This window comes from Typopeltis vanoorti, chromosome 4 (assembly GCF_054136105.1).
Source record: "Typopeltis vanoorti isolate ZY-2024b chromosome 4, IOZ_Tvanoo_1.0, whole genome shotgun sequence".
NCBI classification, from domain to species: Eukaryota; Metazoa; Arthropoda; class Arachnida; order Uropygi; family Thelyphonidae; genus Typopeltis; species Typopeltis vanoorti.
In genome coordinates this window covers 130,445,145-130,472,283 of record NC_143552.1, presented here as the reverse complement: position 1 = coordinate 130,472,283, position 27,139 = coordinate 130,445,145, and the positions used below count along the sequence as shown (strand labels likewise).

General features: G+C 35.9%; 1 protein-coding gene across 3 annotated transcripts in view; it reads right to left on the bottom strand.

The window, feature by feature from the left end:
* Window positions 1–27,139, bottom strand: part of Dis3l2 (Dis3 like 3'-5' exoribonuclease 2) — a 592,606-nt gene that overhangs the window by 152,419 nt on the left and 413,048 nt on the right. For all 3 annotated transcript variants that reach the window (XM_090392002.1, XM_090392000.1, XM_090392001.1), the window contains exon 15: window positions 20,569–20,752. In XM_090392002.1, coding sequence (XP_090248128.1) covers window positions 20,569–20,752 — 184 coding nt within the window. The remainder of the gene's footprint in view (window positions 1–20,568; window positions 20,753–27,139) is intronic.

The window sequence follows — 27,139 nt, the reverse complement described above, 5'->3', positions numbered from 1 at the left end:
CCACATACAAACTAGCCAAGCATTTAGCCAAAGCGCTCTCACACTATACTGGCAACACACCATCACACATAAAAAACTAAGCCCACTTCAAAGCCAGTATAGAAAACTTCACACTCCAACATAATGACATAATGGTCAGTTTTGACGTCTCCTCCTTATTCACGAATGTTCCCCTCATCAGCTCTAAGGTTTATCCAAGCTAAATTTCCTCCCGATATCTCAGCCCTATTTCAGTTTACAATGAACTCAGGCTATTTCGTTTGGCAGGAAAAATTCTACAAACAAATAGAGGGGACAGCCATGGGTTCACCACTTTCCCCACCCTTGGCTAACTTTTTTATGGAGACTTTTGAAGAGAAAGCCTTAAACTCAGTCCCACAAAAACCTACCATATGGCTTCGCTACATTGATGATGTGTTCGCTATGCTATTTGGCCACATGGCCCAGATTCACTCCTCTCCTTCCTAACACACTTAAACAACCAACACCCTAGAATCAAGTTCACCCTGGAAAAAGAGGCAAACAATAACCTCCCCTTCCTAGACACACTAGTCACCTGCCAATCTGATGGAACCTTGGTTTTCTCAGTTTATAGAAAACCCACCCATACAGGTAGATACATTCACCAACAATCCCATACCCCCCCCCTCACAACAATATGGAGTTATTAAGACACTATTCAACAGGGCAAAAATAATCTGCTCTAATGATCAAGCCCTAACTACTGAACTAAATCACATTCGTGACACTTTCTCAGCCAATGGCTACCCCCCCCCAAAAGAATCCAAAAATTACTTAACCCAGTTATCCACAACCCCCCCCCCCCCTTCACAAAAAAGATTACTCTAGATCCATCACTATTCCCTACATCCGAGGCTCCTCGGAAAAAATCAACAAAATCTTAAAAAAACATGACTTGACCATCTGTTACAGGCCATTTAGAAAATTGGCATCCCTTATCCACTCCACTAAAGACCAACCATTTCCCCTAGACCTACCTGGTGTATATCAGGTCCCTTGGAGCTGTAAACTGTCCTACTTTGGCCAAACAGGCAGGACAGCAAATATCAGAATCTCAGAACACAAGGATTACATCCAATTTCACAAGTACAGCCACTCTAGGGTTGCAGACTACACTCTGGATACTCGCGACAGAAGAAGATGGAAAAAAGCCACAGTAATACACCACAGCAAGTTCAAATATGAAAGACTATTCATGGAATCAGCCTCAAGCCTTAGGAACATGCCAAACCTCAACAAATTTGGATGCATGAGACTGCCCCAAATTTGGGAAACATTTATCAGAAGAACTTCAGCCCAAAGGCCAAGAACTACCAATATAGCCCGCCAGGGGGCACTATCAGGACTTTAGGAAAACGTTAACTTCCTAGCTTCTGTTCTCATTTGCTGTTATGTAGTACTTGTGTGCACTTGTCTTTGTAATAAGTTCCCAAGAAGATGGCAACGTGACGTTTGCTGAAATATCGGAAAGTATATATTAAAGTTTATTTAATTTATATTTCTAGTGTACGCTGTCAATTCCTTAATTATTAGTTATCATGTATAACCAGCGTATAAGCCTCTCAACAAGAATAATTTTCTAAATAGGATTTGGAACTCAGTTCCTTCCAAAGAGACATAGCACATTTCATTCTTTTGTGATATGTTTTCAAAATTTCATAAATATTTACAGCTGAAGCATTTTTAAGAGCAATTAATACATTACAATTATCTGTGTTACAAAAGCATTCAATTCATAATATGCAAAATGCATGATGCAAAAGTTATTATTATGCGACACCTCTAGGGAGTCCAAAGCCTCATTGAGGTTGGTACAAAACTTAGAAGCATTCTGAGACAGGATTACATATATATTTGAATATATATGTAATCTGAGAATAACATATATATATAATACAACTATAGTTGTATTATATATATGTTATTCTCATTCATTAACTTAGCATATTTAGCATTATGTCAGTTTCCTCCTCTCTCAACCAAAATTTCAACATGTCAATGTAGAGGAGCAATGCATGTTATTACATAAACAGGTATGAATTTGATAAATCTGTCACCCAAAAGGGTCTTCCACTCTTCTCCCCAAGATTTCAGATAACTGCAGATTATCTTTACTTTTCATAGTTAGCTAATGATGTACACAGCAGACATAGTGTTCATGTTCAAGAACAATATCTGGGCAGATGGACATCACAATTAGAAGTATAATAAAAACATGTACCCACAGTAATAATGTGTAAATACAGATATTTCAGTTGGTGTCCTGAAAACTATTATCAGGGCAAGAGAATAAATGAAAAAAATTCAAAAAGTATGTGCTACGAACAATAGCACACAGAAGTACAAGGATGCTAGGTTATAAACTATTCCACTATTAGGATGCAACATATATATACATAATTTAAAAATAAAAGTGTGAAACAGTTGTTAGTAACTTCCAGACTGATATGGAAAGTCTGTCACTGAGGTTAGAAACATACAGAATTTTTGCATTTTCTTTACACATTCAAATTTCTGGTTGCTTTTATGTAGTAATTCATCATTATTCCAATGGATTCTATGGCTAGTGCTATTAATATGATGGTCTACAGAGCTGTGTTCAGCAAGATGTTTTGCAACAGAATGAACAGTTTTTCCAAAGTAGAATAAGCTGCAGTTACAAAGAATATGATAGACTTTTAATAACAATGGGGAGCATGCACTTTTTCTGTGGGAGAAGGTAAAAAGTAGACTGATTTAGCTGCTAGGTGTGTGTGTATGACTGCCAGTTGAAATGTCTTAAGAATATTAGAAACATGTTCAGCAGTAGCTTTAAATAAATTTGTGTCTAAACCCTAAGGACAAAACACTATTTCTGAAGATTATAACCACAAATTCAAACAAATTAGCTTCTGGTAGAAAGTGGGTATATTTTCAAATTTTCTAATCGCACACAAATGTGTCACATGGCAGCACTCAACAGGATAAAAGACTAAGCAAATTGTGTTTGAAAAAAGCTCTTTTCATGAAGGAATAAAGTTTCAAACTTGGATATCTTGTAATGTCTCAAAGACATCATCCAGATGATTTCACGTGGGAAAGAATTATTGGAAAACTTGAAGAAGGCCACAGAATTACTGATTTTGTCAGAGTTTGGAATCTCACATAGTTGTATCCAGGCGCTGGGCAGCAGCATTTCAAATCAATGGAATGTATTCCAGATGCTTGCTAAGAGGTAGCTCTCGCTGTACCACAGAGCATGAAAACAGATTTTTGGTTATAACAGCAAAAAACATAACTGATGCACCACAGCAGATCAGCTTACAAGCAGGCTCCATTCAAGTGCAGGTATACAGGTATCTCAACAAATTGTGGCAAGATGTCTGCAACAATAGGTCTACATGCCCAAATAACTGTAGTCTGCATCCCTTTACCAACAGCTTATTGTAGAGCACATTTTCAGTGGTGTTGTATCGATAAAAATTGGACAAGACACCAATGGGCTAATATACTCTTTATAGATGAGCAGTTTTAGTCTTTTCTCAGATTCTAGAACACTTGATCTAGCATGAAAGTGGTACTGCTTACCATCACAAGAACATTCTTGAAAGGGATAGATATGGTGATGTTGGGGGTCATGGTGTGGAAAGACATTATGCTTAATAGACACATCGAGCTATAAGTGCTGGAAAAAGGAACTATGACTGGTGAACGATATTGCAATGATGTTCTACAACGTCATGTTCAATTGTGTCATGGTGCTATACGTGAGGAATTCATTTTTATGGATGACAGTGCCACACCATATCATACATAGCAGTGTAGATTCTTCTGGAGATAGAGGACATTAATCAAATCGAGTGGCCAGCACACTCCCCAAAACTCAACCCTACTTGGGAAGCAATAGGGAGACACATTGCTGCTCAAAATTCTTCTCCAGAAAACAAACAAGGCCTTATCCTGGCTCTGAAGGAGAAGTGGGTGAGTTTGCCTCAAGAACTCCTGAATCACTTGGTGCTAAGCATGGTATGATGTTATGAGAGCTGCATCACAGTTCAGGGTAGACATATTCCATACTGAAATGTCTCTCTTCATAGGTTTCTGTAAGCACTAGATTAATTCCTTAACTACATCATTAGAAAATTTGCAACTTTTGCCAAAAAACATATTACAATTTAATTTGTACAAAATTTATAACACATTTTTCTGTAATATAATTTATCAGTATGCTAGCAATAAATTTATATCCACATTTGGCTGGAATTAAGAAAATTTTTTCATATATATAGGTAAAAAAAAAAAGTAGTTTGTCTTTAGCTTTTTGACAAGTGTATATGGAATGGAAATCCCACGGAAGTCATCTCTTCTTGGACAATTAGGAGGAAAAGGGTTAATGATTATATCTATTAGTTTTAGATTGTAGCTGTCGAGAGAGAGAGAGAGAGAGAGAGAGAGAGAGAGGGGGGGGGTTTACTTGATAAAGCTTTCTGCTGAAGAAACACCTGAAGAACGACCAACGTTGACTGATATTTGGTGAATATTGTAGCTAGAGAAGTAGGTTTGTGGTAAATGGAGGTGGTGATTGAAGCAGAGTGCTGCCTGCTTCTCTTTTAAAATGAACATTTAGAAAGGACAAAAAGTCCATTTAATTCTTTTTGTAGGATGACTTTGATTCTAGGCTGTAAGTCATTAATTCTCTGTAGAAAGATATCTGTTTTTTGGGTTTTTCCATATAACAAAAATGCCACTGACATTTTTTGTGTCACTGACTAGGATTTAGGTATGCTACTTTTGCCATCATTCTTGGATATGTTGGGTCCCTTAAATTAAAATTCACAAACATAATATCCTCCTCCATCCAAGCAGCCAAACGTTTATCCAATTCCCACACACACAATGGTAACTCTTCCTCATTTATTAAAAATTCTCTTCACATTAATAAAAATGTAATCTGATAAATTCTGACATCAGGATCAGCTCTGATATTACTTTGTTTACCAATAAATCTTTAATAGAGACCTTTGACCTTACCAAGCCATTTTCTCCTCCAACATATTTGAATTATTCATATTCACTGTTTATTCTGGTTATTTTCATAAAAAGAAAAAATATACAAACAGCTAGGTAAGCATGCAGTGAGTTCCATCTTCCTCTCTTACGAGCCGATTTCTATATGGACACTTCGAAAATTGAGCACTTAATATGGCTATATATAAACCAATAGTTTGGCTATGCTATCTAGATGATGATACATTTGGCCTTGAGGCATGCTGGATACATTTTAGCATATCTAAAATGGTAAACATCTAAAAATAAATTTTACAATAGAAAAAGAAAGAAACAAAATTTTTTCCCTTTCTAGACGCATTAGTGATGCAAATGTTTCATCACTGATGTGTCTAGAATTGGACAGGGAGACACTGCATGAAAAGTGTATGTGATGGTTTCAGGAGTAGATTGTGAGTGTGCGAGGACCTAAATATCACACCTACATCAAGGATGTAGGTGTGATATTTAGGTCTGAGGAGGGGGTGTAATATCGGTGATGATAGACAGGAATGGACAGAGGAGAGTGCAGAGGAATCATGTCCGAGAAGTAGGATTAGTGGGAACTGTTATAGAAACAAAAATGAATTAGTGTGTATGTTTACAAATGCTAGAAGTATTTGAAACAAGGGGAATGAAATTGTAGCATTGATAGAGTGCATTCACCTAAAACTTGTTGGAATAAGTGAGACGGTTGAATGAGGATGACATTCTAACAGGAACAGAGATGAAGGGACACGTAATCTTTTGTAAAGATAGAAAAAACAAAAAAGAGAGGAAGAGTGTTATTGATAATAGCAGAGGAGTTGTGCCCATCTAGAGTGGAGATGCAAAGAGCAAATATTAACAGTGGTTTTGAAGCAGCATGGTGTGAAGTGCAGATGGATAGGATGAAATGTTTAGTAGAGTGTTGTTATAGAACTGGTAATGTGAAAGGCATTGAGAAGGAAATGTTTAGACAAATTGGTCTGACTAATAAGAAAAGGGTGATCATTATGGGCAATTTCAATTATGGTAATATAGACTGGAATAAAGAGATGATACCAGTGTTATATACCTTTTTTACTTCTATTACCTTTACTATCTATATATATTTGTATGTTGCACTACTCACTCATACACAGTTATTTCCCTTCTAGCTTCTGTAATAGTTTTCCAATAAATCTAACAAATCAGCTATCACACTTCAATAAACAAACTAAAATTCAGGCTGCTCTTAAGTTTAGTCACATGTAATTCTTTCATTCATAAGGGCTTTGTCTAAGTATGGGACAAGACCTTAAAATATAACCTCTGAGACAGTCTGCCTGTTAAATATTGACGAATTTATATTTTGCTACGCCAGCCAATACATAGGATAGATGAGACTCTTATCCAAGGTGGCTCTCTCAGAGTATTACACAGTGATGAACTTTCTAACACTAATTCAACTAATCTCAATTCACTTTGTCTTTGCATGCATTCGTGGTCTGGAGAATCAAACTATGTTCATATATCCCTCCTGCTAGGTTCGATAATATTTTTATGAATGGCTATTTGAATTCACAAGTCAGGCTAGATTCAGGCGAATGCTATAAAACATATTTATTTAGGTTGAAAGGTTTATACATGAGAAAATTAAAGTACATGGTTAACATAATCACTTTCCTACTAAAATTCTGATATCGTTACTAACACAAGAATACATGCATAATAACTAGATCCACAGAGTTTCTATAAAGATACAAACTTCAGGCTTAATTTAACATTATCTTCAATTACTCTCTGATCACTACTCATATTTCACAATATGTCTCAGTTATCTCACACACAGATCCCTTCTAGGGAGACATTCTTCAAAACAGGGACAGGTCACTGACAAATTGGGATAATCTCTAAAGTTCTCTACAGCATGTCCATACACAAATTAACCTATAGATTTAACTCAAATCTTTAATTGGAAGTCAGATACTTTAACATTCTATGTTACCGTCTCATGGAATGACTTTCTGTTCTATCATCAGCCTTGTCTGGACATCAAGGCACCGTTGTTCTGCGATTCTCCGGATCACTTACAATAACAGCACGGCCTGGTTCCCCAGGTCGATAAGGCGATGTGCCGCTCTGAACTTTCTCTGGTACTGCAGGCACACATCTGGATTACTGGTCACTCGATATGGCTTAGCTACTCTGTTATAAAGAGATAGCTAGCCTTGCCTCGCAAACATCGATAGGCCTCTCACGACTTCTACAGTCGACCTAGAATCTTCACGTTGGTGGAGATCACGAGCCAACGTCCACGAGCGCAGGAAACAGGAACCAAAAAGCCCTGTGTGGGAGGAGCTTGACCCTTATATTCTTCTCTTTTTTCTCGGAGATTCTTGCGCTTAGCTATGTTTTTTACCACATGGCACTCATCCACCTGCGTGTGGGGTTCTTTCGAGAATGTGTTCTTACTTTGCTTTCCTTATAATTTCTCTTTCCCTTTGGCCATACGTTATACTGGACAGCTAAAGTGTGACCCTTGGACTTTAGCTCACACTCAACTTGCTTTCATACAATACATAGAATGGGATACTCTAATTAAATTATAATCTTATATAAATTCCTCTATTTGACTCTGTACAAATGGGTTAAGTCTCACATTTCTTATGCTAAACATTTCTTCAGTTTTTGCCTTAAAGTTATAATGTACATTTTTATTTCCTTGCCAAAGCACAACATTCTCTGTCTACAATTAAAGATAGTTGTTCCTGAATAAAAGTGATCTTTTGTCCCAATTTTTGATTATTCAGAACACAACACCAGAAATCAAAGAGAATGAATTTCTTGAGTTTTTAATGGATAACTACCTTAAGCAGTACGTAACAAAGGCCACACAATGGATTGAGGGTCTTGGATTTGATTATCTCATTAGAAGATTGTTGTAAATGTGACCATGAAGTGATCATTTGAGTGATGGCCAGCAATATCAGGACTTTTTATGAGAAAGAGTTATATGTCAAACTATAAGGCAGGTGATAATGGCAAACTCAGGAGGCAGCTTGCAGCAGTATCATGGAATAAGGAATTGTATGGGAAGAAAATCAATGCTGCTTGGTCTCTACTCAGGAATCATCTGGCAGGGGTAATGAGTGAGTGTATTCCAAAGGTCAGAAGATTAAATAAGGTAAGTGTAACATGGATGACTGAAGAGGTGAAGTGAGCAATCTGGAAGAAAAAGACATTGTGGGGTCAGCACAAGATGAGTGGAGATAATCAGTTACATGAGGAGTACAAAGAGCGAGCAAGCAAGGAAGGTGACTCACTTAGTAAGAGTAGCAAAAGTGCGATTTTGGCAAATGATGCTAAAAGAAACCTTAGGGAGTTATTTTGTTTTGTGGAAGTAGAAAGAAGAATGATTATGGGAGAATGATGTTGGTCATGATAATGGGAGAATAATAAACATTAAGGAGGATATAAACAAAAATGGCTAGAACATTTAAATCGAATGGACAACAGCAGGCTACCAAAAATATTACACAGATACAAAATAAGTGGAAAAAGAAGAATCGGAAGACATGAGACCGGAACAGGCCACTTGGCCTAAATTCCATGTTAGGAAGAAGAAGGAGGAGGATATAGTAGAGGTGTTTAATGAGCAGTTCATTCAAGTATTCCATCCTTGTGATTGCAGTATAATGTGGAACCAGATAGAAGTGGGAATGGGGGAGGAACCATAGATGGTGAGTGAGCAGGAAGTATATGAGTAATTGAGTAACTTGATGGTATGTAACTGCATCTTGAGGGAATGTTCTAGGGAATTAACAACAGCCTTAACGTACATTTTTAACATGAATCTTAGATTAGCCCAGGTCCCAAAGGAATGGAAAGATGCCAACATTGTTCTGATTCATAAAGATGGTGATAAGACTAAGTCTTTGAATTATATGCCAATCTGCTTGTTTGGAGTTGTGATCAAGGTTAGAGAAGCTAATGAGGACAAGGATTCGGAACTAGGTGGACAGCAGTAGAATTCTCTTTAATGGACAACATGGGTTAGTTAAAGGATGATCCTGTTTTAGCAATCTGCTTACTTATTATAACAAGGTGACAAATATATTGGACAAGAGGGATGAATATATAGTAGTATATTTAGATTGTGCAAAGGCCTTTGATAGATTGCTACATGACAAACTAATAGTTACATTGGAACAGATGGGGTTGGAGATGATAGAAAGTTGGGAAGTGTTTTGAGAAGTAGAGCAGATGCTTTGCAAGAGGACATAAACAAACTGTCTGAATGGGTGAGTGTGTGGGGATATCAATTTAATGTTGCATAATTTGGGAAGCAAAGATGGGATGCAAACTATAGGATTGGTGGGGATATTTTGGAGAGGTTTGAGAAGATGAAAGATTTGGTGGTTATGGTGAATAGGGACTTGAAATTTCGTGGACATTTTGCTAAAATTGCGAGGACAACACAGCAGATTATAGGAAGGTTGTAAAGAACACTGACATGAAGAAGTAGGGATGTTTTGATTCCATTATACACGTTTTTGATCAGGCACATGGATTCTTGTGCACAGATTTGGTCACCAGGTTTTAAAAGGATGACGAGATGTTGGAGAGGGTGCAGAGATGATTGATTAAGTTGGTTTCTGGTCTCTGGAATATGAAGACAGAAAACAGAATGCAAATTACAGACCCTAGTGGATAGAAGGAAGAGGTAAGACATGATTGAGATGTATAAAGTTGGTAAGGAGTAATTACCAGATTAGCATGGATGAGATTTTTCATAGAATATCTGGAGATTGGGGGGGGGGGGGGGGGATGAGAGGCCATTCCTGGAAGCTGTATAAGGTGGGCATGAACAAGGTGAGGTGAGGAGTAGATTTTTTGCATAGAGAGTCGTGGGTAATTGGAATACATTGCCTGAGAGTGTGGTGAGTGCATTTAAGTTAAGGTACGATGAGTTGTGCATGTGAGAGTGGAACCCCTCCCCCATGATGAGTCTCTTGGCTCCATGGAGGTCTGTTAATCACAATGACAATCATATTTGATCGAATGATACAGCTCTTACTTCAGAACATGTTTTTTTTTTAACCATTACGAAACAGATAAACTACGGCATGCTCTGCTCCTGCAACCAACATGCAAAATCATAGCAAAACTATTCCCATCCCTCACAGTCAGGGTACATCGGAAAAGATACCTAAAGTTCTTCACAAACATAATATCTATGCCACTCTTTCAAACTGTAAAAACTTGATGTCATCATCATCATCATCATCAAATTCCTGCCATGTACCCTCAAGGGGTGTACAGGATATGACAGTACTACATGAAAAAATTACATCATTACTAACTTCCTATCTACAATTTTCCTCCAAATCAGTCTGTTACTTGTCAAGACTCCAACATTATCAGATATTATATTTCTATCGTCTAAGGCACTTTGTACCGTATCAATCCACCTATATCTTGGTCTTCCTCTGGGTCGTTTTCCTGCCAACCTGGCAGAGAACACTTGTTTTGCTAATCTTTCCTCTCCCATTCTATTTAAGTGACCATACCATCTGAGATTAGCTCTGCTAATGCATTCCTGGATGCTGACAATGTCAAGTTCTTTCCTAATATCCTCATTTTTAATATGATATTGCCATTGATGCCATCTGTTCACGCCTCTAATCTTTCTCAGGACTCTCATATCTGCGGTCTCTAGTCTTTGGTCAAGTGTTTTACTTCTGACCCAGCTCTCAGATCCATAAGTTAAAATTGGTTTGAACACAGTCTTGTATACAGCTAATTTAGTGTTCCGACTAATTTCTTTCTTATTCCATATGAATTTATTCAATTGACTTCCCACGATACCAGCTTTGCTGATTCTGTTGTCTATTTCTATATTTAGTTTACCATCTTCAGTAAAAATTGTGCCTAAGTAGCTGAAATGTTTTAGTTGTTCCACGGGTTCTTCATTCACAACACAGTTGACATTTTCAATGATTCTGCCTATTTTCATTGTCTTTGTCTTTTTATTGCTGACCTTCATACCATATCTATTACAACAGCTATTCAATTTAGTCAGAGAATCTTGCAGACTTGTAGCGGATTTATTTAGAAGTATAACATCATCCGTATAAAGCAAAGAGCTGACATTAACATCTCCAATTATGATATCAGGTTTAATACCACATTCCTTCATAATGTGATCCATATAGATAATGAATAACAGAGGGGATAATGTACATCCTTGTCTCACACCAGATTTAACATTAAACCATCTTCCTGTACTTCCTTCAATTCTAACTGCTGACTCACAACTCAAATAAAGACTAAGTATTGCTTGATATAATGCCCCATTGACACCATATAACTGCAGCGTATTGAATAGCTTCTCTCTTGGCACCTTGTCATATGCCTTTTCCAAATCGACAAAACTTAAATACATATCTTTGTTATATTCCCATGCTTTCTCGACTATTTGTCGTAAAGTGAAGATCTGATCCTGACAGCCTCTATTTGGCCTGAATCCAGCTTGTTCTTCACCAAGCTTTTCTTCCACAATTCTTCTCAACCGTTTCTCAAGTATACTTGCATAGATCTTGCCAGGAACACTCAGTAGGGAAATACCTCTGTAATTCTCACATTCAGTTTTATTTCCCTTTTTATATATGGATACTATGAGAGCTCTACTCCAATCATCGGGAATTCGTCCCTCTGTCCAGGCTTTCTGAACTATGCTGTGCAGCCACTGTAAGACTCTTATACCACCATACTTCAGCATTTCTGGTCGAATATCATCTACTCCTGCTGCCTTTCCACATTTCAAGCCTTTGATGGCTTTTTCTACTTGAAGTATGGATATGTATTCCTGATTACATGCCTGGTCAGTGTTTTTTATCACTGTGCTGTCATCACTGCTTGTTTCATTTAGCAGATTTTCAAAGTAATTACTCCATACGTCAAGGATATCTTTTTCTCCTGTTTTCATTTCACCTTTATCATCTCTAATTCCTTTTACAGCACTCTTTCCTCCATTCCTAAGCTTCTTTAACAACCTCCAGAATATTTTGCCACCTTCTTGATATTTATTTTCTATATTCTTGCCAAAGTCCTCCCATGACTTTTGTTTAGCTAGTTTTAAACACTGTTTAGCTTTCTTACATTTGTCTCTGTATTCTGTAAGAGTAAAAGCTGACTTATTTGCCAGGAACTTTTGATATGCTTTCTTCTTTTCCTTCACTGCCTCTTTAACTTCCTGTGTCCACCAGGGAGTTCTGATTTTTTTATCCTTGCACACAACCTCACCACATGCCTCTCTGGCAGAATCAATCAATGTTTCCTTCAGAGTTTGCCACTGAATCTCCAAGGTTTGATTCCTGTTCTCAAACTCTTTCATTTTCTTTTCAATAATATTTCTGTATTTTAGTCTACAGTTCACATCTGAGAGCTGCTCAACTTTTATTCGCTTTAAAACTTTCTTACATGTTATTCTTTTCCATATGAAATTCAATTTTATCCTGCTCAAGACTAAATAGTGATCACTTCCAATTTCAAATCTTCTGTACACTCTGGTGTCCTGCACCAGGGAGAAAACATCACTATCAACAATAACATAGTCAATGAGACTTTTCTTATTCCTAGCCTCTTCTCTCCATGTGAATTTGTGCACATTTTTATGTTGGAACATGGTGTTAGTAATAACCAGTCCATGTCCTGAGCAGAAATCCAACAGATATTTGCCATTATTATTAGCTTTGCTCTTTTCTCCAAATTTTCCCAAAATATTTTTGTATGTCTCACAATCATTTCCTACTCTACTATTTAGATCCCCAACAAGGACCAACTTTTCCTTTTTCATTGTGTCAGTTGCTTTTTCTAAAGCCTCAAAAAATTTCTCCACTTCTACCTCAGTAGAACCTTCTGTGGGACCATAGGCACAAATAAGTCTCATTGTCCAGTTCCCGATTCTCATATTTGCCCACATTACTCTACTTGAGACTGACTGCCATTCAAGAAGATTAGCCTCGTATTTTGTGTTGAATACTATGGCTACTCCTTCTTTTCCTTGATTGTCATTGCCTGAATCTTGATGTTACGAAAATTAATAACATCTCTAGTACATCAATTTTTACTGTAGGAACACACCTTAAAAACCTTGATATAATGTATCTATGTTTTGTATGTTTAAACTTTGTATAAAGATCAAAATAAGCCCAAAGGGAATTAACTCGCTCATTGTTTAAGAGCAGAAGTAGGATGTCTGAAACCAAGGGTAGTGTCTGTAAGTCAGCAGTTTCTTTTGAAACAAATTTACGAGTCCTGTAGCAAGTGACCTTCAAGGTCTGTATTGAAAAGGGACGGCCTCCATCAGTCGGAAAGTCAAGTAGGCCACGTAGCCGGATTAAGGACATCAAAGGGGAAGAATAGGATTTGTCGGTGAAAGTTCAAGACCCGCCAGTCATGTGCTGTTGTACAGGGTTCTCGTAACTACGCGCCAGACATGCATGGGAACATTTGGGGTCCAATAAACTTAACCCAAAGTGCAGGGGGGTATTGAGAATATAAGGCTTGGATTTTTGATGAGAGGGGCTTTCCTGTTTTCATCTTGCGTGATCTCTCCACAAGAGGTCGAGAAGGAGAGGTGTTGATTAGTTCCGGAGGGGAGAGATGGGAGTAAGTCCACGAAGGGAGTTTCCAGTCCGAAGCCGAGGATAAACCGGAGGTTGCAGTCTAAGGGGAAATCTTGCCGTATTGGTTCAAGCCTTGCCGCTCTGTTTGAGTACGTGCATGCCCACCAACCTACGCAGTTCCTCACCGGTTAGTTCAAGATGCCGGAGGAAACCAATCCAGTATCCCGATGGCTGACGCGATCCCTCAATAGTGCCCTGTGACTCCCATCAAGGAAAAGAAGAAAACATGGAACGGAGTAGAAACTCCTGAAGCCCTGGAAAAGAAACAAGGAGGGAATGCGTATGCAAGACAGTCAGAGACCCACGTGAGTCTGAATGTTAATTATTTTATGTTTGTGATTTAAGAGAATTCCCCTCAAGGAACTGCTGAACAAGGTACATGAAACGCTCGTAGATTTGTGAAAAAAATTATTAATGAGTTTAACGTGAGCATAGTTAATTTCTCTAAGAAAGATTGGGCTAATTAAGATCCTTGGATTAATGTGTGTTAATTAATTGCTTATCATCACATTATAGAGCTGTTTTAATCAAAGGGAATGAAATATGCCAATGTGATTGTCAGTCAATTAACTAAGTCTTTAAGATGAGAATCTAAGTCATATAATGTGTGTGTGGTACATGGTTGATGACCAATTACGATTGTTAATGCACACCTAGAAATTTCTTGTTCTGTGTGAATAATATTTAGTATTTGTGATATAGAATGCATTATCTGAGATTTTAATTAGAGAAAAAATAAGAGAGTTCCCTAAGTATTACATGTGAGTAATTATTCAAGATTAATGAATTTCTTGTATGAATGAAAATTTGATTTCAAGTATTGTATAGTAACTATTAGATCAGTAATTAAATTTTGTTAATATATTAGTACATAATGGTTTGGTCTCATTTTTTTGTCTTTTGCAATGCACTGCTTCAAAAATAAACTCAGATCTGTAAAGTGGGAACCCAAAGGTTATTAGAGTCCTTTTTGAGATAAATAGAGAATTATAGGGCCAGGACTGCAAAGCAAATTGATAACTTGATAAAGAGATTTTGTTGTAAAAGATTTAATAACCTACTGGAAGTACTATATTTCTTGCACCATATCGAGGCATGGATGGCGCAGTCATAAATCTAAATAAATATTTCCATTGCTCTTGGGTAGAAGGAGTATAGAATACAGAAGATAGGAATCTAGAGTATAAAAAGGGGAACGTATAAAATTAAGTGACGATATATTACACTGTCCAGCATCACCTGGATATATATACACAGTGGTGCCTTGGCTAACGACGGTAATCCGTTTCAGGATTACCGTCGTTATTCAAGGCGCAATTCTCCATAAGATTTAATTGAAAATCGATTAATTTTTTCTGGCTCCTCCCCACAACCATAGTACATATTAAAAATGCAGATAAAACTCATTTAAAATGTCATAAAAATATGGTAAATATCATTTACTTATTATACAGTATATGTATTTGCTACAAAAAAATTAACATTAATAAAATGAATTGTTCATGAAAACAGTTTTTAATTATCAATCATCACCAGAAGGACAATTGGGCTCACTTCGGAGTTTTTTGACAAATGGACCTGGAAAAAAAATGTCTACGGTTGTTTGCTTCTGCCTCTTTTTTAAAATGTTTCTGAAAAACTGCATGGACTTTTCATTAAATAGATCTGCAGTTCTGATAACCTCAGATTTGTTTGGTTTCCATTTCATAGCAACATTTTGAATTTCCACCCACTTTGCCAAAACATTTTTGATTTCAGCAGTAGTAATTTGTTCTTTCTCTCCATCCTCATCTTCAGATGAAATTTCCATTTCCTTTTCTTCACATTGCTGCTTGAAAAGTTGTTTTAGTCGTCAATAGTCAGTTCTCGGTCATGCATCTCCAATAATTCTTCAACATCTTCTTCCAAGTTAAGATCATGAGCAGTTGTCACAATATCCTTTACCAATTTGTGTCCTTCATCTGAAGTTTCTTTATTACCAAAGAAACTTCAGATGAAGATTGTAAAGACTAATTATAAAGACTTCTTGCCAAGCCTTTACAATTAGCCTAATTGCTATGACAATGTTGAATTCTTCCTCCCAAAATTTTCTTAGGGTTATGTTGGTAGCCTCACACATTTCAAAGCACCTGGTAAAAAGTGCCCTTGTGTAAAGTTTTTTAAAATTTGCAATTATCAGCTGATCCATAGGTTGAATCAGAGATGTAGTCTTGGGAGGAAGCAAAATCACTTTGATAAAATAAAATCTAATTCCTCTGGTAGCTCTTCTTGTATGCCTGTTGGATGGCCAGGTGCATTATCCAAGGTTAAAATGGCTTTTAGAGGCAAATTGTTTTGCTCAAGATAGGCTTTGACAGTTGGTCCAAACACTTCACAAATCCAGTCTCTAAATTCTATTCTTGTGACCCAGGCTTTACTGTTAGACTTCCACAAAACACCGAGATTGGATTTAGAGACACTGAACTTTTTGAATGCTCGGGGATTCTCTGAGTGGTAGATTAATATTGGTTTTACCTTGCACTCCACTTGCATTTGCTGCTAAAAGCAATGTTAACCTATAATTCATTGGTTTATGCCCAGAAAGTGTTTTTTCTTCTTTTGTGATAAATGTCCTGTTGGGCATTTTCTTCCAAAATAACCAATTGAAGACTTGTTGAGGTAGGTATTCTCCTTCTTGTATAATTCTTGTAAAGCTATTGACAAATTTATCTGCTGCTGCTTTGTCAGCACTAGCTGCCGCTCCGTGTCTGACCACATTATGAATTCCTGTTCTTTTTTTAAAGTTGTCAAACCAACCTCTGCTACCTTTGAAATTATCATCATCATCAACCTCAGAACTTGATCCCGAAGTCTTCTTTTTCAAATCTTGATAAATCTGTTTAGCTTTCTGACAGATTGCATTTTGAGATGTAGTATCGCCCACCATTTCTCTTTCTTTGATCCAAATTAGTAATAGATTTTCCATTTGCTCAAAAAGAATTCCTCTGACATTCAACCTTGAAGTTCCCTTAGCTACCATAAGTTCTTCTTTCTTAGCCAAAATGGTTGATATTGTAGAATGACTGGTTTCATATATTTGAGCTAGCTGCATAACTTTCACACCTTCATGATGTTTTGCTATTATTTCTTTCTTCTGTTCAATAGAGAAAATTTTTCTTTTTTTTTTCCCTCACTAGCTTTCTTTTTGGGACACATTTTGTCACACAGTAAAAAAATTCATTCTATAAAAAAATGATACACAAAATACGGTATTATTACAAATTGTACAACACTAAGACAAGGGATACAAAGACATATCGTCACCTGAAAATAAAAGTAAAAGTTCAAAAAAAAAAAACTTTTTGAAATAAAAGCTAACAGTTAAATTCGAAACCTGCAATTTTTGACTTAGTGCATTTTGCTCGTAAGGTGACGATATTAGATACAGCACTTACCGTAACATACACTGATTAGCAGCTTATAGATACAACGGTTATTATACAGATGAGATCTGATTTTGCCTTTTGATGCCGAATGAACAGTGACATGCACCCGCTGATTTATTGTCTATATGAACCAATACATAAAAAATAAATGCTTAAATGCTAATTTTCATCATAAAACACATTTATAACCACAAATTTTAAAATAAAGCACAGTACACTACAAGAAAAGAAACAATAAACGTAAACAGCTGGCTATGATGGGTCAAACATATCTGAGCTTCACAGTTATGCCACGTTGCTGTTCTCTATTCGACAATGTCTTCCCGCGTGTGGATGAGTGCGATCGGAAAATTCCAGTTTTGGATATAATCGAGAGTCGTTAACCAAAGCCTGTGTTGTTAACCAAGAGATTTTCTTCTTACAGCCACTCGTCGTTAACCAAGTATGTCGTTATCTGAGGTCGTTGTTAACCAAGGCACCACTGTATAAGTAAAGCATCCCAGGGTATTAATAGAAGCTAAGAAACAACTAACGAATAAAACAAACCGTTTACAATGGCGCAGTCGATAAGATAAGATATAAGATTATAGAGAGAAGACACCCCCCCCCCCCCTTTTACAAAACCGCTCATTCAGTTAGCTACCTGATCCATTCTCTTAAGGATCAACTTCATCCTCTTCCACATCTTGGAGTGTATATATAACTCCTTATGCCTGCAGTTAAGCCTACTTCATATAAAATGGTAGATCTGTAAACATTTGCCTAGAAGAACACAAAAATTACATCTGCAATCATTGGTATGACAAGTCAGGACTGACAGAAATTCTCCTGATGTTTCTTTATATAGGATTACAATGAAGAAGACATCTGTGCTACATAAAAGATGCTATAGGTCTGAGAGACTATTTTTAGAATCAGTGATTGAGAATTTACACATTATGTAAATAAAACTGACGATTAAACAAAACTTATCTTCTGATTCTTTTTACTTGTTAATTAAAAATTATCACTCATCACAATGCCTGCATTTTTCAAGTCTATTTGCAACCTATGTTATTATTATCATCATCATTATTATTAAGAGAGGCCTCCAAGGAGTCAGGAACTCATCGAGAGAGAGGTGACATACTACATGCACCAGCTATCATACTTATTCTTGAATTCATTCACACTGCTTGCACACACAACATCCGAGGCAATCCATTCCAATCATGCACCACCCTATGAGAGAAAACTAGCCCTCACCCCCTTTTTAGCAGCATTCATTCTCAGCTTCCAAGGATGCCCTCTTGTCCATAAAATTGAAAATTCCATCAACTGAAATCCTGTATGACCCTTTCAGAAGTTTGTGAGTATCAATAATATCACCCTTCTTTCTTCTGTTTGCTAGTGTCTGCAGTCTAAAAATTCTGAATCTGTCTTTTATAATCAGTATTCTACAATCTGGATATAATTTTTAATACTCTCCTTTGCACTCTCTCTACTATATCAGAATCACAACAGAAACAAACCAGGAGACCAGACCCGTGCACAATAGTCCAAGTGAGGTCTCATCAAGGCCTTGTAAAGAGGTAAAATGACATCCTATCTTCACATGCAAACATTTTTCAGCATTGCATCAAGTTAATAAATTTGTCTTGATTATTTGACATTTTATCAATATAAATTTATCTGACGATTATTTATTACATTTTTACCTCCATGATTTTACCTTATCCAGATACAGTTGAATTAATAAGTTTGTCTTGAATTTCATGCTTTCTATGATTATTTATCTTTTTATATTTATCATATTAACCAGTAATAACTAGAAATTATGCATAATCACCAGTAATTTTGATAAAGAGTAAATATGACCATATTTACTCTTTATAAGAGTCAATTTGACCATAATACACATGCATACACACACACACACACACACACATATATATATATATATGTTAAAGATGCCAAGCTATTTTAAAACCTGGTTTTACTCCATTTTCCAAGTAAGCAAACAGACAAATAAGTCAAGTTTGCACCTGCATGTATTGCAAGTCTAGGTGACCCATAAAGTAGTACAAGTCTAGGCAACTCGTGGTAAAGGTGGAATAAGCTCTGATCACTATTCTTAATATTTACCCTTAATGCAAAGCCGTTCTCCTTGAGGAGATGTATGATGCTATGCATTAAAGGCAAGGGGCCACTACCCAGACCGGTTTCGACTTTTATTGAGGTCTAATCAGTGGGAGCCAGGCTTAGAAATACCAAGGTTAAGTAATACAGAGCTTATAAGTATTTTACCAAAACAAGTTACCATAAGGTGTTTTGACCTTATTAAATAAAAATCTCAGGATGAGAGATAGATGTAGAATGTTTTTTTACCTTGGGTAAAAAAACTTTTACCCAAGTAGAAAAAGTTTTTTTTTTTACCCGAGTAGAAAGTTTTTTTACCTTGGGTAAAAAAAATCTCAGGATGAGAGATAGATGTAGAAAGTTTTTTTACCTTGGGTAAAAAAACTTTCTACATCTATTTCTCATCCGGAGATTTTTATTTAATAAGGTCAAAGCACCTTATGGTAACTTGTTTTTGTAAAATACTTATAAGCTCTGTATTACTTAATAACCTTAGTATTTCTAAGCCTGGCTCCCACTGATGAGACCTCAATAAAGGTTGAAACCTGTCTGGGTAGTGGCCCCTTGCCTTTAATGCATAGCATCATACATCTCCTCAAGGAGATGGACTTTGCATTAAGGATAGTGATCAGAGCTTATTCCACCTTTAACACAAGTTGCCTAGACTTGTACTACTTTACAGGTCACCTAGACTTGCAATACATGCAGGCGCAAACTTGACTTATTTGTCTGTTTGCTTACTTGGGAAATGGAGTAAAACCAGGTTTAAAATAGCTTGGCATCTTTAACATATATTTTACCCAAGGCAAAACAACTTTCTACACACACACACACACACACACACACACACACACACACACACACACACACACACACACACACACACACACACACACACACGAGGGGGATCTGGAAAGTTCTGATTAACACCTAGAACAAAAATGATATTAAAGCAATTGATATAACCACAAGAAAAAACATACTAGTAGCAGGTTACAATGATAACTTATGTTTATATTCTCGTATGTTCATAATTAGTTCCTTATGTGATGAGTACATGCTCATTTAAAAAGCTGTAAGCATTTCAAAATTTCTAAGCATGTAATTTTCAAATCTACTTAACACAATGTAATTTATGCATTGACAAAATACATTGATCTTGTGTATTTCTTAACACATCTATAATGAATAATAATACCTAATTGTGAAAGTTAAAGGACAGTCATGATATAGACCTATTTATTCACCTTTCTCAATCTCCTTCCTCTACCCTAACTTTTGGAATGTGTTTTTATAATTATTTTAGTGCTATAACTAAATTTTACCTGCAATTTTCCAGCACAAGATGCATCTAAGTGGATTCCCATTGAACTGCAGACATTGATAACATCTTTCATCACCTTAGTATCAGGTGGTGGATGGCAACGCAACAACGCATGATTGGGAAACGAGTTGTATATTTTTCTTGCTACTGCCATATTAGCCAAAAGCATCAATTCTTCTACTAATCTGGGGGGGTGGGGAAGAGAAACTCTTAATTAAACACCACAGCAACAATAAACAGATATACAGTATATTAGAAAGTTGATTAAGTTGAGTTTGTTATATTGTACTTCATTTTTTACTTGGTCATAATTAATTTATCAATTCTATATAACAAATAAAAGAGCTTATTCTTTTATGAGTAAAATTATACATTAATCATCATCAGAATTAATGCTTACATTTCCTTTTTTTATAATTATTATTCAGAGAGGATGGTCAAATCATCCAGTTTGAGAACTGCTGTAATCTGCTGTAACTAAAGCAGATTGAAACCTATGCAAATAATAGAATATGGCAAAGAAGAGTAGTGCATGTGACTGATAGAAAAAAAAATCAAGACCAGTAATAACAATATCGAAGAGACAACCTTAATCAAACCTTAAATGCCATGTCAGCCCATTGGCTATCTGTCTAGTTATCCACAACTTGTGTGTGCCAGCTTAATACTTCAAATGAAACTGTGAAATATCATGTTTATCAGCTTGAAAGGTCCATAGAAGTGTTTGAAATTTTCTACAAGAACCATACAAAAGAATAAACTAGGTATCACAATTTCTGTAAAGAACTGCTCGTCATTAGGATGAATGCTTCATGAAGAAAAGTTGTTCTATTTCAACAACTGAAATTAAAAAGTCAATTAACCTCACTGGAATTTGATGGAATTCTGAGGGCTCAGTTTGCTGAGAATGATGCTAATGTCAATTCTTAACAATCAGAGCAAGCTTATGAGAAATTGAGGACTACCCAAATGAAAGCAAGTGATTCTCCAACAAGACAAAATTAATCCAAACAGTAATTCCAACACAAAAAAAAAAAAAAGATCAGTAATTTCCCACACCCAGCACCTAGTCTAGATCTGCAGCTACCTGATTACCACTTGTTGTGACTGATATTTCATTAGTGTTGAGGAAGCTGACACCAAGTGTCAAAAGTTTTCATCTTCAAGAATCAGGCTTGCATCATATGAGAATTGAACTGCAAGTGGAAAGACTGGTGAAGAACATATATTTCATTAAAATTCTTTTTGCTTATAAATGTGTGAATTATTACAATTAAATGTCAAAGTTCATAAAACTTCCAAGTTACTCTAGTACATGCAGAGAAATACATAACATTTAGATTCCCATCAGCATAAAGGCTCCAAGGGACTTTAAATAGGAAACAGAAAAAAAAAAATAATCTCCACTGCTACTAACTAGTGAACAAGGCGATTTTAGTATAATTAATCAATGATATGAATAGGTTAATAAAATATATCACAGTTATTAAAAAAATTCTTTTTTTTTGGGGGGGGGGGAATATAAAAGCTAATTGTCAAAAAGATGTGTCATCACCTTTTTGACAATAAATCCTATTATCAGGTGCAATTTAAACATCAAATAAAATCAAAATTATAGCAATCTGCACTAATCAGGCAAACGGATAAATGAGATATCTTTAAAATAACAGTAGCCATTTATTGAATGAAGCAAAATAAATGGTTTCATAAGAATCAAAATTAGATAAGTGAAAGGAGCTCCACAAGGGGAGAACTGACTGGAGATTTGACACAATATTCAATAAACACCTGCCATTCTGTAGTGGACAGGGCACCACCATGTAGTAGAAATGCATATGAATACTGAATAATGGACAACTAATGAGGATAGGTTGGTGATTTTGGATTTAGCTGATGAAATTATATTGTGTATTGGCTTAAATCATACCTGCACCATGATGGTATAGTATACATATCATATTGGATGGCTTAGACAGTGCTGCAATTTTCATTATTAAATCATATCAATGGTAATGTTAGATACTGTATTAAACTTTTCTCAATGTAAATTAACATAAGACATTATGTATCAATAAGTATAGCAGCACAAATGGAAAACAGGTGGAACTACCAGGAAAATTACAGAAATGCTATATTATCATAAATGGTGTTACTGAGTGAAGTACATGAAATAGGTGAGATCCTCTAAATCACAAGTATAAGATTATTTATTTAGGTAATAGAAAGCAGAGAAAGGAAGGAGCAGCTATAACATTCAACATTAAATATAAAGAATAAATTTCTTGAATGGTAGGCGATTTCAAGTAGTGATGTAGAAAAATTTCAACATAAGAAGAGGGGTCCTTTGAGATTAGAAAGGGAAGTTGATTAATGGAAAAGTAAAATCTGGTTCTTGTGAAAACTTTAAGATCAGAGTAGAAAACTAATCTCAAACCTACAAAAACTGAAAAGGTAGGGTTAACAATAATAAGTTTTAGGATTACCGGTCAGGATATGAACTAGTGAGGAAATTTCAAAAGCAGAAATATTCCTGTGCCATTCACTATATGCCATGTAGTAAATGGACAAGAGAGGAAACCAGTGATCCAATTGCAAGAAGGTAGAAGACAAACCACAAGATAGTAGTAGTAGTAGGGTAACCTTCAGATCACTACCAATCCTACACTCTAATCACTACATTTTATGGAATGAATTAGGCATTACAGCGAGCTCTGACTGTAATGCCTAATTCTGGTATCTGGTATGTCATATATAGTGAGAGTTGAGTGTACTGTCACTGTGTTCCAAAGACATGAATAAATTCACTTGAAAAAAAAAAAAAAAGTACAGCCTTACTGATTTGTTATTTTTGATATCTGACCTAGTGGCCAAATATAAAGAAAGCAGTGACTGATTAGTCAAGAAAGATATGGAGTTGTCTGCTAAGACAGAAAAAGAACACCTCTATGAACCAAAATTAAAGGGAGAGTCCAAGAAAAGAAGAAATGAAATTTCTGGCAATGATTTACCTAGTATCAGGTTAGGATTCCAAGGAAATCTGAAACAGGAAGTGACTACATTTGTTTTTTGTGTTCCTCAAATTTTTATCCTGAAAAGGATAAAAAATTAGTAATGCAATGAAAAGAGAAATATTAAAAAATTAAAGTCCAGAGGTTTTATGATTTTAATTGTAGATTTAAATATACAAATGTGCAAACAGGCATATAGGTTTTCAGCAGTTTTTATAGTTTAGCAAGTTTATGGTATTAAATATCACTTCAAGAATACAATAAGATAATCAGAAGATTTAATAAAATAAGATATTTATTAAGTAGCCATATTTCAAAACCAGTATCTTTAGAGCACAAAAAACTTACATAACAAAAACACACACACTCATATATATATATACAGTCATCCCTCGACTTACGTCCAGGTTCCGTTCCATCCGGTAGGCCGTAAGTCGATACATCAAATCAACAGAGTTATAGGGGTTAGGGACTTAACTGTAATAAGTACTCTATCATTTTAATTTTTAAACCTTATTATAAAACTGTACTGTGTGTTACTGCCACTATAAAACAGGAGAATAATCATCAAATCTCCCCCCCCCCCAATCAAAACTTCATTACCCTCCCTGTGTGAACCATTAGGTTGTGGCTCTTCTGGTGTAACCTTTGTTTTTTTTTTATGAAAATGTCCAATGTGCTTTGCTTAATCCTCTTCTTCTTTTCATCATAAATTTGTTCATAGCAAGCAAACGCATCATGTACCTTTCGTTTCTATTATTAAGTAGGGTTCAACGTTGGGGTCCGTGTCTTCAGCCATTTTGAGAACATCACTAATTGCAAAGAACATTTCTGCAAGACCCTTCACTGTAAATTTTTAACTACCTCTTCCTGTTTCTCTTTTCCCTCTTCCTTTTCTCGTTTTTCCTCTTCTGCAACAGTTGTTCCTCCAGTTTGATCAATTCTTTGTTGGTCAACTCTTCAGGGGGAACTTTCTATGAGTTTAATCACCATCATTCACGTCAAGATTCAGACTGTTTGCTAGGCCCACTATTACAAACTTCCAAAATCATGCACAAACCTTTTTAATGCGTTTTTCCATATGCCACTCATACATTGAGAAGTCACTTCATCCCAAACCACAGCAATATTTTTAATATCATGATAAATATTGAATGTTTTCCAGAATTGCATGAGAATCTGGTCATTTCAGTAGCAGAAATGGCTCGTGAAAAAGTTCTAAGTAGATAACAAGCCTTAAACACTGCAAACTCCCTGATCCATCGGTTGGATCAATGAAGTAGTGTTTGGAGGGAGAAACATGACCTTGAACTTCTTGAAGATCACCACTATAAGACATATTGGATGACCTCAAACAATTTTTGAGTCATCCACGACTTCTTATTGCTCCGATAATGAACTGGGAGTATGCTTCCTAATGTTTTTGAAGATTTGTAGATTTTCACTGTGCCATATCACAAATGGTTTCAGTTTATATCCAGCCACATTATCCATAATAGAATCGTAATACAGGCATTAACAGCTTTGAAACTAGGTATAGATTTTAGCTTTTTGTGGATGAATGTCTGCTCGGGCATTTTTTTTTTCCCCCAAAACAAGGATGTCTCATCTATATTAAATATTTGCTGTGGCAAATAATTTTCCTCCGTAATAATTTTATCCAATTTTTCCACAAACTCCTTGGCAGCTTTCTCAGCTCTTGCAGATTCCCATACATTTTCCCAAAATGCTGCATGAATCTCATGAACCAACCGGAAGAAGCGTTGAATTCATAGTCATAATCGGGTTCTGCTTTCTCCTTCAACATGTTGAAGAGACTTAGTGCCTTAGGGGTTATGGTCACTACTAAGGGGTATGCATTTTTGGTTCAGGTCGTCTATCCATGATGCAAGTAGCTTTTCCATATCACTGATAAGACCTTGTCTTTGCTTCGTCACTATTGTTGATTTAATGGAAGCAGATCTTTTCAAAGCCTCTACAATTTTATCATTATTTTTCAAAATGGTCGTCACTGTAGAATGAGACCATCCAAAGTCATGAGTGATCACAGTGATGGGCTTACCAGCTTCAAGTTGCTTTATAACTTGCAACTTTGTTTCAAGATCAATTGCTCACCTCTTTTTCTGTGATTCTTCACTAGGTTTCTTGATTGTGCGTGTAGGGGCCAGTTTGCACAAAACATTGCAAAATATTTAACACACAAATAACCCATTTCTCAACCACAAAATCAACAGAGAAACTGTTGAAGACACGTGCCGACTGCTGAGGGAGATTGTCGCTGAAAGCACTGTTGCCACTGTGCATGCTTTACCTTACGCTCACTTGCATCTTGTTCAAAAGTATAGCTGAAAATGTTATTTATTCCCTTATGGGATCACGGACATATCTTCGAGAGGACGTAACTAGAACAGACATAAGTTGAGGGATGACTGTGTACACACACACACAAAAATTCAATAAAAAAAATTTTCAGGATTAGAGTTAGAATGACCGTCTCCCAAATTTTTGGCAAACTAATGCAGCGATTCTTGGTGTGTTTAAGGGAAGCATTTCAATGCTGCTGATTTTAAAAATAGTTTTTATGATTTGTTATAGAAGAGTATGGTGAGCAAAGAGTAAGGTGATGAATAGATTTTTATATGGGGGAGTGGAGAATGAATGGAATTATAGGGGTGTGAATGAGTAGTTTAGGGTGCAATATAGCAGATATGTTGCCTGGCTAAGGGATAATTATTTTTGCATTCTGTGTATGTGTGTGTGTGGGGGTTCTCTTAATAATAATCCATGATACCCAACCTACTGCACTTAATAATGGACATGACTTAATAACAATCATTTCACTTAAAAACATAGATCATCCCATAAAATCCTTTATATTCAATATTTTTTAAAATATGCAATAACATATATTTGTGTCAAACACAGATTAAAAGATTAAATATATGATTATACAGACAATAATAAGTTGAATTACAAGGAGATTTAATGACCATGGTAAATAACTTAGATAGCATTAACATGAAGTCCAGGAAACATTTTTCAAATTATCTTAAACAAATGGATTTAGACGAAATTGGTTGAAATCCATAAACAGCTCAAATGACCTACTGCAGCAGATCCTCCTCTTTCATCTGCTCTATTCTTTTTAAGAGCCTTCTTATTTTGGATTTCTTGAAGGTAACAATCTGTCTTCCAAGAGAATGCTATGTGAAAGAGAAAGTTCCTCTCTGATTACCCTAACAGACATAATGGTACTATTGTACTAACTGGTCTGTACTTTTTTGCATGGGAATAATAAATTACAGCAGACTCTTGCTTTGTAGACATAACTGGTTCCTGAAAACTGTATTAAAAAGAAGTGATCTATCATAAACTGAACCATAATTTCTTATAGGCTAGATGCAATGAACTCAGATTATATTTCAGGAAATACAGTTTGAACCATATAATACAAAACTGAAGTGGCCATCAAAATAAAATATGGAACTTAAACAATGAAATAATAAACACATCCAACAATAAAAGTGAAAAATTTTACAGGGTTTATGGTTTAGAGTATCTTAA